Source organism: Oncorhynchus mykiss, chromosome 13, assembly GCF_013265735.2.
Source record: "Oncorhynchus mykiss isolate Arlee chromosome 13, USDA_OmykA_1.1, whole genome shotgun sequence".
Taxonomy (NCBI): domain Eukaryota; kingdom Metazoa; phylum Chordata; class Actinopteri; order Salmoniformes; family Salmonidae; genus Oncorhynchus; species Oncorhynchus mykiss.
The window spans coordinates 72655010-72672278 of record NC_048577.1 but is presented as its reverse complement, the minus strand read 5'-3'; the positions used below and the strand labels follow the sequence as shown (position 1 = coordinate 72672278).

At 40.5% G+C, this 17269-nt stretch overlaps 1 protein-coding gene across 7 annotated transcripts in view; it reads right to left on the bottom strand.

Annotated features, from left to right (window-relative positions):
- LOC118938379 (RNA binding protein fox-1 homolog 1) overlaps window positions 1-17269 on the bottom strand; it is a 391360-nt gene that overhangs the window by 9008 nt on the left and 365083 nt on the right. For 5 of the 7 annotated variants that reach the window (XM_036942118.1, XM_036942119.1, XM_036942113.1 and 2 more), the window contains one exon: window positions 13645-13709. In XM_036942118.1, the coding sequence (XP_036798013.1) occupies window positions 13645-13709 (65 nt within the window). Of the gene's footprint in view, window positions 1-6667; window positions 6721-13644; window positions 13710-17269 lie in introns of all 7 variants that reach the window. The other 2 variants (XM_036942114.1, XM_036942116.1) reach the window with 1 other exon arrangement.

Below are 17269 nucleotides of genomic sequence, written 5' to 3'. Positions count from 1 at the left end.
TACTGACCTACAGTACAGTCTCTACTATGCTGACCTACAATACAGTCTCTACTATACTGACCTACAGTCTCTACTATACTGACCTACAGTCTCTACCATACTGACCTACAGTAAAGTCTCTACTATACTGACCTACAGTCTCTACCATACTGACCTACAGCACAGTCTCTACTATACTGAACCACAGTATCTACCATACTGACCTACAGCACAGTCTCTAATATACTGACCTACAGTCTCTACTATCCTGACCAACAGTACAGTCTCTATTATACTGACGAAAGACTATACTACACTGACCTACAGTACAGTCTCTACTATAATGACCTACAGTCTCTACTATAATGACCTACAGTCTCTACTACAATGACCTGCAGTCTATACTATACTGACCTACAGTCTCTATTATACTGGCCTACAGTACAGTCTCTACTATACTGACCTACAGTACAGTCTCTACCATACTGACCTACAGTCTCTACTACACTGACCTACAGTCTCTACTATACTGACCTACAGTACAGTCTCTGCTACACTGACCTACAGTCTCTGCTATACTGACCTACAGTCTCTACTATACTGACCTACAGTACAGTCTCTACTACACGGACCTACAGAACAGTCTCTGCTACACTGACGTATAGTAAAGTCTCTACTATACTGACCTACAGTCTCTACTATACTGACCAACAGTCTCTACTACACTGACCTACAGTACAGTCTCTACTATACTGACCTACAGTCTCTACTATACTGACCTACAGTCTCTACCATACTGACCTACATTGCAGTCTCTACCATACCGACCTACAGTACAGTCTCTACTACACTGACCTACAGTACAGTCTCTACCATACTGACCTACAGTACAGTCTCTACTATAGTGACCTACAGTCTCTACTATACTGACCTATAGTACAGTCTCTACCATACTGACCTACAGTACAGTCTCTACTATCCTGACCTACAGTACAGTCTCTACCATACTGACCTACATTTTCTACTATACTGACCTACAGTCTCTACTATACTGACCTACAGTCTCTACTATACTGACCTACAGTCTCTACCATACTGACCTACAGTACAGTCTCTACCATACTGACTTACAGTACAGTCTCTACTATACTGACCTACAGTCTCTACTATACTGACCTACAGTACAGTCTCTACTATACTGACCTACAGTCTCTACTACACTGACCTACAGTCTCTACTATACTGACCTACAGTACAGTCTCTGCTATACTGACCTACAGTCTCTGCTATACTGACCTACAGTCTCTACTATACTGACCTACAGTCTCTGCTATACTGACCTACAGTCTCTACTACACTGACCTACAGTAAAGTCTCTACCATACTGACCTACAGTCTCTACTACACTGACCTACAGTACAGTCTCTTCTATACTGACCTACAGTACAGTCTCTACTATACTGACCTACAGTCTCTACTATACTGACCTACAGTCTCTACCATACTGACTTACAGTACAGTCTCTACTATACTGACCTACAGTCTCTACTATACTGACCTTAAGTACAGTCTCTACTATACTGACCTACAGTCTCTACTACACTGACCTACAGTCTCTACTATACTGACCTACAGTACAGTCTCTGCTATACTGACCTACAGTCTCTGCTATACTGACCTACAGTCTCTACTATACTGACCTACAGTACAGTCTCTACTACACGGACCTACAGAACAGTCTCTACTACACTGACCTACAGTACAGTCTCTACTATACTGACCTACAGTCTCTACTATACTGACCTACAGTCTCTACCATGCTGACCTACAGTGCAGTCTCTAACATACCGACCTACAGTACAGTCTCTACTATACTGACCTACAGTACAGTCTCTACCATACTGACCTACAGTACAGTCTCTACAATACTGACCTACAGTACAGTCTCTACTATACTGACCTACAGTACAGTATCTACTATACTGACCTACAGTCTCTACTATACTGACCTACAGTACAGTCTCTACCATAATGACCTACAGTACAGTCTCTACTATACTGACCTACAGTACAGTCTCTACTATACTGACCTTCAGTACAGTCTCTACCATACTGACCTACAGTACAGTCTCTACCATACTGACCTACAGTACAGTCTCTACCATAGTGACCTACAGTCTCTACTATACTGACCTACAGTACAGTCTCTACTATACTGACCTACAGTACAGTCTCTACAATACTGACCTACAGTACAGTCTCTACCATACTGACCTACAGCCTCTACTCTACTGACCTACAGTCTCTACTATACTGACCTACAGTCTCTACTATACTTACCTACAGTCTCTACCATACTGACCTACAGTACAGCCTCTACCATACTGACCTACAGTACAGTCTCTACTATACTGACCTACAGTCTCTACTATACTGACCTACAGTCTCTACTACACTGACATGACCTACATTCTCTACTATACTGACCTAAGGCTCTACCATACTGACTTACAGTACAGTCTCTACTATACTGACCTACAGTCTCTACTCTACTGACCAACAGTACAGTCTCTACTATACTGACCTACAGTCTCTACTAAACTGACCTACAGTACAGTCTCTACTATACTGACCTACAGTCAGTACCATACTGACCTACAGTACAGTCTCTACCATACTGACCTACAGTACAGTCTCTACCATACTGACCTACAGTACAGTCTCTACTATACTGACCTACAGTACAGTCTCTACCATAATGACCTACAGTACAGTCTCTACTATACTGCCCTACAGTACAGTATCTACTATACTGACCTACAGTCTCTACTATACTGACCTACAGTACAGTCTCTACTACACTGACCTACAGTACAGTCTCTACCATACTGACCTTCAGTACAGTCTCTACTTTACCGACCTACAGTATAGTCTCTACCATACTGACCTACAGTACAGTCTCTACTATAGTGACCTACAGTCTCTACTATACTGACATACAGTACAGTCTCTACTATACTGGCCTACAGTACAGTATCTACTATACTGACCTACAGTACAGTATCTACTATACTGACCTACAGTCTCTACCATAATGACCTACAGTACAGTCTCTACTACACTGACCTACAGTACGGTCTCTACCATACTGACCTACAGTACAGTCTCTACTATACTGACCTACAGTACAGTCTCTACCATAATGACCTACAGTACAGTCTCTACTATACTGCCCTACAGTACAGTATCTACTATACTGACCTACAGTCTCTACTATACTGACCTACAGTACAGTCTCTACTACACTGACCTACAGTACAGTCTCTACCATACTGACCTTCAGTACAGTCTCTACTTTACCGACCTACAGTATAGTCTCTACCATACTGACCTACAGTACAGTCTCTACTATAGTGACCTACAGTCTCTACTATACTGACATACAGTACAGTCTCTACTATACTGGCCTACAGTACAGTATCTACTATACTGACCTACAGTACAGTATCTACTATACTGACCTACAGTCTCTACCATAATGACCTACAGTACAGTCTCTACTACACTGACCTACAGTATGGTCTCTACCATACTGACCTACAGTACAGTCTCTACCATACTGACCTTCAGTACAGTCTCTACTTTACTGACCTACAGTACAGTCTCTACCATACTGACCTACAGTACAGTCTCTATTATAGTGACCTACAGTCTCTACTATACTGACATACAGTACAGTCTCTACTATACTGACCTACAGTACAGTATCTACTATACTGACCTACAGTACAGTACCTACTATACTGACCTACAGTCTCTACCATAATGACCTACAGTACAGTCTCTACTATACTGACCTACAGTACAGTCTCTACTATACTGACCTTCATTACAGTCTCTACTATACTGACCTACAGTACAGTGTATACTATACTGACCTACAGTCTCTACTATACTGACCTACAGTACAGTCTCTACTATACTGACCTACAGTACAGTCTCTACTACACTGACCTACAGTACGGTCTCTACCATACTGACCTTCAGTACAGTCTCTACTTTACCGACCTACAGTACAGTCTCTACCATACTGACCTACAGTACAGTCTCTACTATAGTGACCTACAGTCTCTACTATACTGACATGCAGTACAGTCTCTACTATACTGACCTACAGTACAGTATCTACTATACTGACCTACAGTACAGTATCAACTATACTGACCTACAGTCTCTACCATAATGACCTACAGTACAGTCTCTACTACACTGACCTACAGTACGGTCTCTACCATACTGACCTACAGTACAGTCTCTACCATACTGACCTTCAGTACAGTCTCTACTTTACTGACCTACAGTACAGTCTCTACCATACTGACCTACAGTACAGTCTCTATTATAGTGACCTACAGTCTCTACTATACTGACATACAGTACAGTCTCTACTATACTGACCTACAGTACAGTATCTACTATACTGACCTACAGTACAGTATCTACTATACTGACCTACAGTCTCTACCATAATGACCTACAGTACAGTCTCTACTATACTGACCTACAGTACAGTCTCTACTATACTGACCTTCATTACAGTCTCTACTATACTGACCTACAGTACAGTGTATACTATACTGACCTACAGTCTCTACTATACTGACCTACAGTACAGTCTCTACTGTACGGACCTACAGTACAGTCTCTACTATACTGACCTACAGTACAGTCTCTACCATACTGACCTTCAGTACAGTCTCTACTATACTGACCTACAGTACAATCTCTACTATACTGACCTACAGTACAGTCTCTACCATACTGACCTACAGTACAGTCTCTACCATACTGACCTACAGTACAGTCTCTACTATACTGACCTACAGTACAGTCTCTACCAGACTGACCTACAGAACAGTCTTTACCATACTGACCTACAGTACAGTCTCTACTATACTGACCTACAGTACAGTCTCTACCAGACTGACCTACAGAACAGTCTTTACCATACTGACCTACAGTACAGTCTCTACCATACTGACCTACAGTACAGTCTCTACCATACTGACCTACAGTACAGTCTCTCCTATACTGACCTACAGTACAGTATCTACTATACTGACCTACAGTCTCTACTATACTGACCTACAGTACAGTCTCTACTATACTGACCTACAGTCTCTACTATACTGACCTCAGTACTGTCTCTACCATACTGACCTACAGTAAAGTCTCTACTATACTGACCTACAATACAGTCTCTACCATACTGACCTACAGTACAGTATCTACTATACTGACCTACAGTCTCTACTATACTGACCTACAGTACAGTCTCTACCATACTGAACTACAGTACAGTTTTTACTATACTGACCTACAGTCTCTACTATACTGACCTACAGTACAGTCTCTACTATACTGACCTACAGTACAGTCTCTGCCATACTGACCTATAGTCTCTACTAACAACCAATGGTAGTCAGTCATAGATGACACCAGTTGTTATAACTGCTTATGTCATAGTAAATCATTACACCAGTTATAACTGCTTATGTCATAGTAAATCATTACACCAGTTGTTATATCCGCTTAAGACAAAGTAAATCATGACACCAGTTGTTATAACTGCTAATGACATAGTTAATCCTGTTCATGACAACTCTACGAAGGGCCTCTATGAGACATCATGACACCAGTTGTTATAACTGCTAATGAAATAGTAAATCCTGTTCATGACAACTCTACGAAGCTCTACGAAGGGCCTGCTATGAGACATCATGACACCAGTTGTAATAACTGCTACAGTGAGGATAAGAGACAGAGAGAGATAGACAGAGAGAGAAAGTGAGAGAGAGAGAGGGAGAGAGAAAGAGAGAGAGAGGGATAGAAGAGAGAGAGAGAGAGAGAGAGGGGGAGGGATAGAAGAGAGAGAGAGAGAGAGAGAGAGAGAGGGGGGGGGAGAGAGAGAGAATGGGAGAGAGATAGAGAGCGAGAGAGAGCGAGATAGAGCGAGAGAGAGAATGGGAGAGAGAGATAGAATGGGAGAGAGAGAGCTAGAGAGCGTGAGAGAGAGTGAGATAGAGCGAGAGAGAGAATGGGAGAGAGAGAGGGAGAGAGAGAGATAGAATGGGAGAGAGAGAGAGGTAGAGAGCGATAGAGCGAGAGAGAGAGAGAGAGAGAGAGAGAATGGGAGAGAGAGAGGGAGAGAGAGATAGAATGGGAGAGAGATATAATGGGAGCGAGAGAGCGCGATAGAGCGAGAGAGAGAGAGAGAGAGAGAGAGAGAATGGGAGAGAGAGAGCTAGAGAGCGTGAGAGAGAGCGAGAAAGAGAGAGAATGGGAGAGAGAGATTAAATGGGAGAGAGATAGAATGGGAGAGAGAGAGAGAGAGAGAATGGGAGAGAGAGAGCTAGAGAGCGTGAGAGAGAGCGAGATAGAGCGAGAGAGAGAATGGGTGAGAGAGAGAGAATGGGAGAGAGAGATAGATAGAGAGCGATAGAGCGAGAGCGATAGAGCGAGAGAGAGAGAGAGAGAGAGATTGGGAGAGAGCGAGAGAGCGAGAGAGAGAGAGAGAGAGAGATATTGGGAGAGAGAGAGAGAGGGGTGAGAGAGAGAGATAGAGAGGGGCGGCGTGATGTGATTTGATACTGAGTTGTATTCTATATCTCTCTGTATTTATGATTACCTGTAGAGGTGTTACAAGACATTTCATCTGCTGCAAGGAGGACCAAATTATCTCTGCAAGAGAAGATAAGATTCACAATAGCACTGTGCTTTCTGAGGGGAGATCTGGGGAGGGGGAGGGAGGAGAGGGGAAGACAGGATGGGGAGAGGCATGGAGGGTAAGGAGGTGGAGGGAAGATTCACAATACCCATGTGCTTTCTGAGGGGAGATCTGGGGAGGGGGGGGGGTAAGACAGGAGGAAAGAGAAGACGGGATGGGGGAGGGAGGGACGTGGGGAGGGATGATTTAGAGATGGAGGTGTAGAGGATGACGTGGAGAGGAATGGGGAGAAAGAGGGATGATGAGGAGGAGAGGATGGGACAAAGGATTTAATAAGAAAAGTAGAGAATCTGAAGCATAATAATGTGAAAACTATGTCAATATGAAGCAGAGAGGACTGTTACTCCCCCTCTCTCTCTAACAGTCCTCCCCAGAAACATGTCAATATGAAGCAGAGAGGACTGTTACTCTCTCTCTCTCTAACAGTCCTCCCCAGAAACATGTCAATATGAAGCAGAGAGGACTGTTACTCTCTCTCTCTCTAACAGTCCTCCCCAGAAACATGTCAATATGAAGCAGAGAGGACTGTTACTCTCTCTCTCTCTAACAGTCCTCCCCAGAAACATGTCAATATGAAGCAGAGAGGACTGTTACTCTCTCTATCTAACAGTCCTCCACAGAAACATGTCAATATGAAGCAGAGGACTGTTACTCCAGCTCTCTAACAGTCCTCCCCGGAAACAAGTCAATATGAAGCAGAGAGGACTGTTACTCTCTCTCTCTCTAACAGTCCTCCCCTGAAACATGTCAATATGAAGCAGAGAGGACTGTTACTCTCTCTCTCTAACAGTCCTCCCCGGAAACAAGTCAATATGAAGCAGAGAGGACTGTTACTCTCTCTCTCTCTAACAGTCCTCCCCTGAAACATGTCAATATGAAGCAGAGGACTGTTACTCCAGCTCACTAACAGTCCTCCCCAGAAACATGTCAATATGAAGCAGAGAAGACTGTTACTCTCTCTCTCTCTAACAGTCCTCCCCAGAAACATGTCAATATGAAGCAGAGAAGACTGTTACTCTCTCTCTCTCTAACAGTCCTCCCCAGAAACATGTCAATATGAAGCAGAGAGGACTGTTACTCTCTCTCTCTAACAGTCCTCCCCAGAAACATGTCAATATGAAGCAGAGAGGACTGTTACTCTCTCTCTCTCTAACAGTCCTCCCCAGAAACATGTCAATATGAAGCAGAGAGGACTGTTACTCCAGCTCACTAACAGTCCTCCCCGGAAACATGTCAATATGAAGCAGAGGACTGTTAGTCTCTCTCTCTAACAGTCCTCCCCAGAAACATGTCAATATGAAGCAGAGAGGACTGTTACTCTCTCTCTCTCTCTAACAGTCCTCCCCAGAAACATGTCAATATGAAGCAGAGAGGGCTGTTACTCTCTCTCTCTCTAACAGTCCTCCCCAGAAACATGTCAATATGAAGCAGAGAGGACTGTTACTCCAGCTCACTAACAGTCCTCCCCGGAAACATGTCAATATGAAGCAGAGAGGACTGTTACTCTCTCTCTCTCTAACAGTCCTCCCCAGAAACATGTCAATATGAAGCAGAGGACTGTTACTCTCTCTCTCTAACAGTCCTCCCCAGAAACATGTCAATATGAAGCAGAGAGGACTGTTACTCTCTCTCTCTAACAGTCCTCCCCAGAAACATGTCAATATGAAGCAGAGAAGACTGTTACTCTCTCTCTCTCTAACAGTCCTCCCCAGAAACATGTCAATATGAAGCAGAGAGGACTGTTACTCTCTCTCTCTAACAGTCCTCCCCAGAAACATGTCAATATGAAGCAGAGAGGACTGTTACTCTCTCTCTCTCTAACAGTCCTCCCCAGAAACATGTCAATATGAAGCAGAGAGGACTGTTACTCTCTCTCTCTAACAGTCCTCCCCAGAAACATGTCAATATGAAGCAGAGAGGACTGTTACTCTCTCTCTCTCTAACAGTCCTCCCCAGAAACATGTCAATATGAAGCAGAGAGGGCTGTTACTCTCTCTCTCTCTAACAGTCCTCCCCAGAAACATGTCAATATGAAGCAGAGAGGACTGTTACTCCAGCTCACTAACAGTCCTCCCCGGAAACATGTCAATATGAAGCAGAGAAGACTGTTACTCTCTCTCTCTCTAACAGTCCTCCCCAGAAACATGTCAATATGAAGCAGAGAGGACTGTTACTCTCTCTATCTAACAGTCCTCCCCAGAAACATGTCAATATGAAGCAGAGAGGACTGTTACTCTCTCTCTCTCTAACAGTCCTCCACAGAAACATGTCAATATGAAGCAGAGAGGACTGTTACTCTCTCTCTCTCTAACAGTCCTCCCCAGAAACATGTCAATATGAAGCAGAGAGGACTGTTACTCTCTCTCTCTCTAACAGTCCTCCACAGAAACATGTCAATATGAAGCAGAGAGGACTGTTACTCTCTCTCTCTCTAACAGTCCTCCCCAGAAACATGTCAATATGAAGCAGAGAGGACTGTTACTCTCTCTCTCTCTAACAGTCCTCCCCAGAAACATGTCAATATGAAGCAGAGAGGACTGTTACTCTCTCTCTCTCTAACAGTCCTCCCCAGAAACATGTCAATATGAAGCAGAGGACTGTTACTCTCTCTCTCTAACAGTCCTCCCCAGAAACATGTCAATATGAAGCAGAGAGGACTGTTACTCTCTCTCTCTAACAGTCCTCCCCAGAAACATGTCAATATGAAGCAGAGAAGACTGTTACTCTCTCTCTCTCTAACAGTCCTCCCCAGAAACATGTCAATATGAAGCAGAGAGGACTGTTACTCTCTCTCTCTCTAACAGTCCTCCCCAGAAACATGTCAATATGAAGCAGAGAGGACTGTTACTCTCTCTCTCTAACAGTCCTCCCCAGAAACATGTCAATATGAAGCATAGAGGACTGTTACTCTCTCTCTCTCTAACAGTCCTCCCCAGAAACATGTCAATATGAAGCAGAGAGGACTGTTACTCTCTCTCTCTAACAGTCCTCCCCAGAAACATGTCAATATGAAGCAGAGAGGACTGTTACTCTCTCTCTCTCTAACAGTCCTCCCCAGAAACATGTCAATATGAAGCAGAGAAGACTGTTACTCTCTCTCTCTAACAGTCCTCCCCAGAAACATGTCAATATGAAGCAGAGAGGACTGTTACTCTCTCTCTCTCTAACAGTCCTCCCCAGAAACATGTCAATATGAAGCAGAGAAGACTGTTACTCTCTCTCTCTAACAGTCCTCCCCAGAAACATGTCAATATGAAGCAGAGAGGACTGTTACTCTCTCTCTCTCTAACAGTCCTCCCCAGAAACATGTCAATATGAAGTAGAGGACTGTTAGTCTCTCTCTCTAACAGTCCTCCCCTGAAACATGTCAATATGAAGCAGAGAGGACTGTTACTCTCTCTCTCTAACAGTCCTCCCCAGAAACATGTCAATATGAAGCAGAGATTACTGTTACTCTCTCTCTCTCTAACAGTCCTCCCCAGAAACATGTCAATATGAAGCAGAGAGGACTGTTACTCTCTCTCTCTAACAGTCCTCCCCAGAAACATGTCAATATGAAGCAGAGAGGACTGTTACTCTCTCTCTCTCTAACAGTCCTCCCCAGAAACATGTCAATATGAAGCAGAGACCATCTACTGTTCCATGTTAAATTTCTACTATACATCTAACACCACAGTACTATCTACTGTTCCATGTTAAATATCTACTATACACCACAGTACTATCTACTGTTCCATGTTAAATATCTACATCTAACACCACAGAACTATCTACTGTTCCATGTTAAATATCTACTATACATCTAACACCACAGTACTATCTACTGTTCCATGTTAAATATCTACTATACATCTAACACCACAGTACTATCTACTGTTCCATGTTAAATATCTACTATACATCTATCACCACAGTACTAGAGAGAGAGAGGGAGAGTGAGAGAAGTAGAGCGAGAGAGAGAGAGAGAGAGAGGTTGAGCGAGAGAGAGAGAGCGGTTGAGAGAGAGAGAGCGAGCAAGAGCATGAGAGAGAGAGGGAGAGTGAGAAGAATGCAAAAATCTAAGAAAGAAATTGAGAAACCTGTCCAACCAAAAACATAGAGACCCGGAAAACCTGAGTCTACGCCTTCACTATGGTGAATCACTAAAACAATACAGAAATACACTACGGAAAAAGAAGGAACAGCATGTCAGAAATCAGCTCAATGCAATTGAAGAATCCATAGACTCTAACCACTTCTGGGAAAATTGGAAAACACTAAACAAACAACAACAAGAATAATTATCTATCCAAAATGGAGATGTATGGGTAAACCACTTCTCCAATCTTTTTGGCTCTATAACAAAGAATAAAGAGCAAAAACATATACATGATCAAATACAGATCTTAGAATCATCTATTAAAGACTACCAGAACCCACTGGATTCTCCAATTACATTGAATGAGTTACAGGACAAAATAAAAACCCTCCAACCCAAAAAGGCCTGTGGTGTTGATGGTATCCTCAATGAAATGATCAAATATACAGACAACAAATTCCAATTGGCTATACTAAAACTCTTTAACATCATACTTAGCATCTTCCCCAATATTTGGAACCAAGGACTTATCAGCCCAATCCACAAAAGTGGAGACAAATTTGACCCCAATAACTACCGTGGAATATGTGTCAACAGTAACCTTGGGAAAATCCTCTGCATTGTTATTAACAGCAAACTTGTTCATTTCCTCAATGAAAACAATGTACTGAGCAAATGTCAAATTGGCTTTTTACCAAATTACCGTACAACAGACCATGTATTCACCCTGCACACCCTAATTGACAACCAAACAAACCAAAACAAAGGCAAAGTCTTCTCATGCTTTGTTGATTTTAAAAAAGCCTTCGACTCAATCTGGCATGAGGGTCTGCTATACAAACTGATGGAAAGTGGTGTTGGGGGTAAAACATACGACATTATAAAATCCATGTACACAAACAGCAAGTGTGCGGTTTAAATTGGCAAAAAACACACATTTCTTCACACAGGGTCGTGGGGTTAGACAGGGATGCAGCTTAAGCCCCACCCTCTTCAACATATATATCAACGAATTGGCGCGGGCACTAGAAAAGTCTGCAGCACCCGGCCTCCCCCTGCTAGAATCCGAAGTCAAATGTCTGCTGTTTGCCGATGATCTGGTGCTTCTGTCACCAACCAAGGAGGGCCTACAGCAGCACCTAGATCTTATGCACAGATTCTGTCAGACCTGGGCCCTGACAGTAAATCTCAGTAAGACCAAAATAATGGTGTTCCAAAAAAGGTCCAGTCACCAGGACCATAAATACAAATTCCATCTAGACACTGTTGCCCTAGAGCGCACAAAAAACTGTACATACCTTGGCCTAAACATCAGCGCCACAGGTAACTTCCACAAAGCTGTGAACGATCTGAGAGACAAGGCAAGAAGGGCATTCTATGCCATCAAAAGAAACATAAATTTCAACATACCAATTAGGATTTGGCTAAAAATACTTGAATCAGTCATAGAGCCCATTGCCCTTTATGGTTGTGAGGTCTGGGGTCCGCTCACCAACCAAGACTTCACAAAATGGGACAAACACCAAATTGAGACTCTGCACGCAGAATTCTGCAAAAATATCCTCCGTGTACAACGTAGAACACCAAATAATGCATGCAGAGCAGAATTAGGCCGATACCCACTAATTATCAAAATCCAGAAAAGAGCCGTTAAATTCTACAACCACCTAAAAGGAAGTGATTCACAAACCTTCCATAACAAAGCCATCACCTACAGAGAGATGAACCTGGAGAAGAGTCCCCTAAGCAAGCTGGTCCTGGGGCTCTGTTCACAAACACAAACACACCCTACAGAGCCCCAGGACAACAGCACAATTAGACCCAACCAAATCATGAGAAAACAAAAAGATAATTACTTGACACATTGGAAAGAATTAACAAAAAAACAGAGCAAACTAGAATGCTATTTGGCCCTAAACAGAGAGTACACAGCGGCAGAATACCTGACCACTGTGACTGACCCAAAATTAAGGAAAGCTTTGACTATGTACAGACTCAGTGAGCATAGCCTTGCTATTGAGAAAGGCCGCCGTAGGCAGACATGGGTCTCAAGAGAAGACAGGCTATGTGCTCACTGCCCACAAAATGAGGTGGAAACTGAGCTGCACTTCCTAACCTCCTGCCCAATGTATGACCATATTAGAGAGACATATTTCCCTCAGATTACACAGATCCACAAAGAATTCGAAAACAAATTCAAATTTGAAAAACTCCCATATCTACTGGGTGAAATTCCACAGTGTGCCATCACAGCAGCAAGATTTGTGACCTGTTGCCACGAGAAAAGGGCAACCAGTGAAGAACACACACCATTGTAAATACAACCCATATTTATGCTTATTTATTTTATCTTGTGTCCTTTAACCATTTGTACATTGTTAAAACACTGTATATATATATATATAATATGACATTTGTAATGTCTTTACTGTTTTGAAACCTCTGTATGTGTAATGTTTACTGTTAATTTTTGTTGTTTTTCACTTTATATATTCACTTTGTATGTTGTCTACCTCACTTGCTTTGGCAATGTTAACACGTTTCCCATGCCAATAAAGCCCTTGAATTGAAATTGAATTGAATTGAGGGAGAGGTTGAGAGAGGTTGAGCGAGAGAGAGAGAGAGAGAGAGAGAGAGAGAGAGAGAGAGAGAGAGAGAGAGACAGAAAGAGAGACAGAGAGAGAGAGAGAGGTTGAGCGAGAGAGAGAGAGGTTGAGCGAGAGAGAGAAGTTGAGCGAGAGAGAGAGCGACAGAAAGAGAGACGGAGAGCGAGAGATAAAAAAGAAGAGGTCCATCTCACCTGTCACCGTATGCAGCAGCTGTGGCGGCAGCAGGCTGAGTATACCTGTAGGCAGCATAGCCCCCCTGGAAACACACACACACACACACACACACACACACACACACACACACACACACACACACACACACACACACACACACACACACACACACACACACACACAGACACACACAGATACAGAGATTAATCAATGTGATTGATTCCTACATTGACAGAATACACCATCACACAGTCTGATCAATAGCAAGGCTGACGCAGGACTCAATGCCAATGAAATGCTTTGGATGGTAAATATTTCTGTGTGCTGAATGAATTACGCCACACGGTCAATAATGTATTGATTTCATAATAAATGGAAGTAGATACATGTTTTCATTAAAATTTAATATTTGTTTTCAAAGACTAATTTGACAGAACTGCCTTGCAACAGATTCCCATATGTTCTATAAAGAACACAGATTTTAATTTATGTAATGCTGCCATCAGCTGTTCAATCAGGCAAACACGACACACACACACACACGCACGCACACACACACGCACGCACACACACACACACACACACATCCATGCGACAGGCGGGTGTGCGGTTATGCAGTGACGATCAGTCTGTGAGCACAGCAAGACTCCATGTTCAACCAACCACAAAGTCACGCCAACCACGCCATGGCCAGAAACACGACCAGCATGCATTTCACCACACAGAGCAGAGCAGCAAGCACCCAGGAGATGACGTGATTCTGGTCCCTATAAAAAATGTAGTGTCTCCTGTTTCTGGTTCCTGTTAAATATACTGTTTCCTGTTTCTGGTTCCTGTTAAATATAGTGTTTCCTGTTTCTGGTTCCTGTTAAATATAGTGTTTCCTGTTTCTGGTTCCTGTTAAATATATTGTCTCCTATTTCTGGTTCCTGTTAAATATAGTGTCTCCTGTTTCTGGTTCCTGTTAAATATAGTGTTTCCTGTTTCTGGTTCCTGTTAAATATAGTGTCTCCTGTTTCTGGTTCCTGTTAAATATAGTGTCTCTTGTTTCTGGTTCCTGTTAAATATAGTGTCTCCTGTTTCTGGTTCCTGTTAAATATAGTGTTCCTACTGTTCTCTGCTCATCTACCCACAATGCACCTCATTTCTTCCAACAATGTGGAGATGATACATCTTCAGTAATATCACTGATACTGTACTACATTATTACCATTCTACTGATGTATTACTGTAATATATTATTACCATTCTACTGATGTAATACTGTACTATATTATTACCATTATACTGATCTAATATTGTACTATATTATTACCATTATACTGATGTATTACTGTACTATATTATTGCCATTCTACTGATGTAATATTGTACTATATTATTACCATTCTACTGATCTAATATTGTACTATATTATTACCATTCTACTGATGTAATATTGTACTATATTATTACCATTCTACTGATGTAATACTGTACTGTATTATTACCATTCTACTAATGTAATATTGTACTATATTATTACCATTCTACTGATGTAATATTGTACTATATTATTACCATTCTACTGATGTAATACTGTACTATATTAGTACCATTCTACTGATCTAATATTGTACTATATTATTACCATTATACTGATGTATTACTGTACTATATTATTACCATTCTAAGGATGTAATATTGTACCATATTATTACCATTCTACTGATCTAATATTGTACTATATTATTACCATTATACTGATGTAATATTGTATTATATTATTACCATTATACTGATGTAATACTGTACTGTATTATTACCATTCTACTAATGTAATATTGTACTATATTATTACCATTCTACTGATGTAATATTGTACTATATTATTACCATTCTACTGATGTAATACTGTACTGTATTATTACCATTCTACTAATGTAATATTGTACTATATTATTACCATTCTACTGATGTAATATTGTACTATATTATTACCATTCTACTGATGTAATACTGTACTATATTAGTACCATTCTACTGATCTAATATTGTACTATATTATTACCATTATACTGATGTATTACTGTACTATATTATTACCATTCTAAGGATGTAATATTGTACTATATTATTACCATTCTACTGATGTGATATTGTACTATATTATTACCATTCTACTGATCTAATATTGTACTATATTATTACCATTATACTGATGTATTACTGTACTATATTATTGCCATTCTACTAATGTAATATTGTACTATATTATTACCATTCTACTGAACTAATATTGTACTATATTATTACCATTCTACTGATGTAATATTGTACTATATTATTACCATTCTACTGATCTAATATTGTACTATATTATTACCATTATACTGATGTATTACTGTACTATATTATTACCATTCTAAGGATGTAATAGTGTACTATATTATTACCATTCTACTGATCTAATATTGTACTATATTATTACCATTCTACTGATCTAATATTGTACTATATTATTACCATTCTACTGATGTAATACTGTACTATATTATTACCATTATACTGATATAATATTGTATTATATTATTACCATTATACTGATGTAATACTGTACTACATTATTAGCATTCTACTGATGTAATATTGTACTATATTATTACCATTCTACTGATGTAATATTGTACTATATTATTACCATTCTACTGATGTAATATTGTACTATATTATTACCATTATACTGATGTATTACTGTACTATATTATTACCATTATACTGATGTAATACTGTACTATATTATTACCATTATACTGATGTATTACTGTACTATAGTATTACCATTCTACTGATGTAATATTGTACTATATTATTACCATTATACTGATGTAATACTGTACTATATTATTACCATTCTACTGATGTAATACTGTACTATATTATTACCATTCTACTGATGTAATACTGTACTATATTATTACCATTATACTGATGTATTACTGTACTGTATTATTACCATTCTACTGATGTATTACTGTACTATAGTATTACCATTCTACTGATGTAATATTGTACTATATTATTACCATTATACTGATGTATTACTGTACTATATTATTACCATTATACTGATGTAATACTGTACTATATTATTACCATTATACTGATGTATTACTGTACTATAGTATTACCATTCTACTGATGTAATATTATACTATATTATTACCATTATACTGATGTAATATTGTACTATATTATAACCATTATACTGATGTAATACTGTACTATATTATTACCATTCTACTGATGTAATATTGTATTATATTTCTGGATTTGTATGGGTTGGTTGCAGTCCCGGAGGCTGCTGAGGGGAGGACGGCTCATGTGTTTACATTACATTGAGCTGATGTAGGTCTATAAACATTGGTATGGCTGGGTGTGTTTACATTACATTGAGCTGATGTAGGTCTATAGACATTGGTATGGCTGGGTTTGTTTACATTACATTGAGCTGATGTAGGTCTATAAACATTGGTATGGCTGGGTGTGTTTACATTACATTGAGCTGATGTAGGTCTATAAACATTGGTATGCCTGGGTGTGTTTACATTACATTGAGCTGATGTAGGTCTATAGACATTGGTATGGCTGGGTGTGTTTACA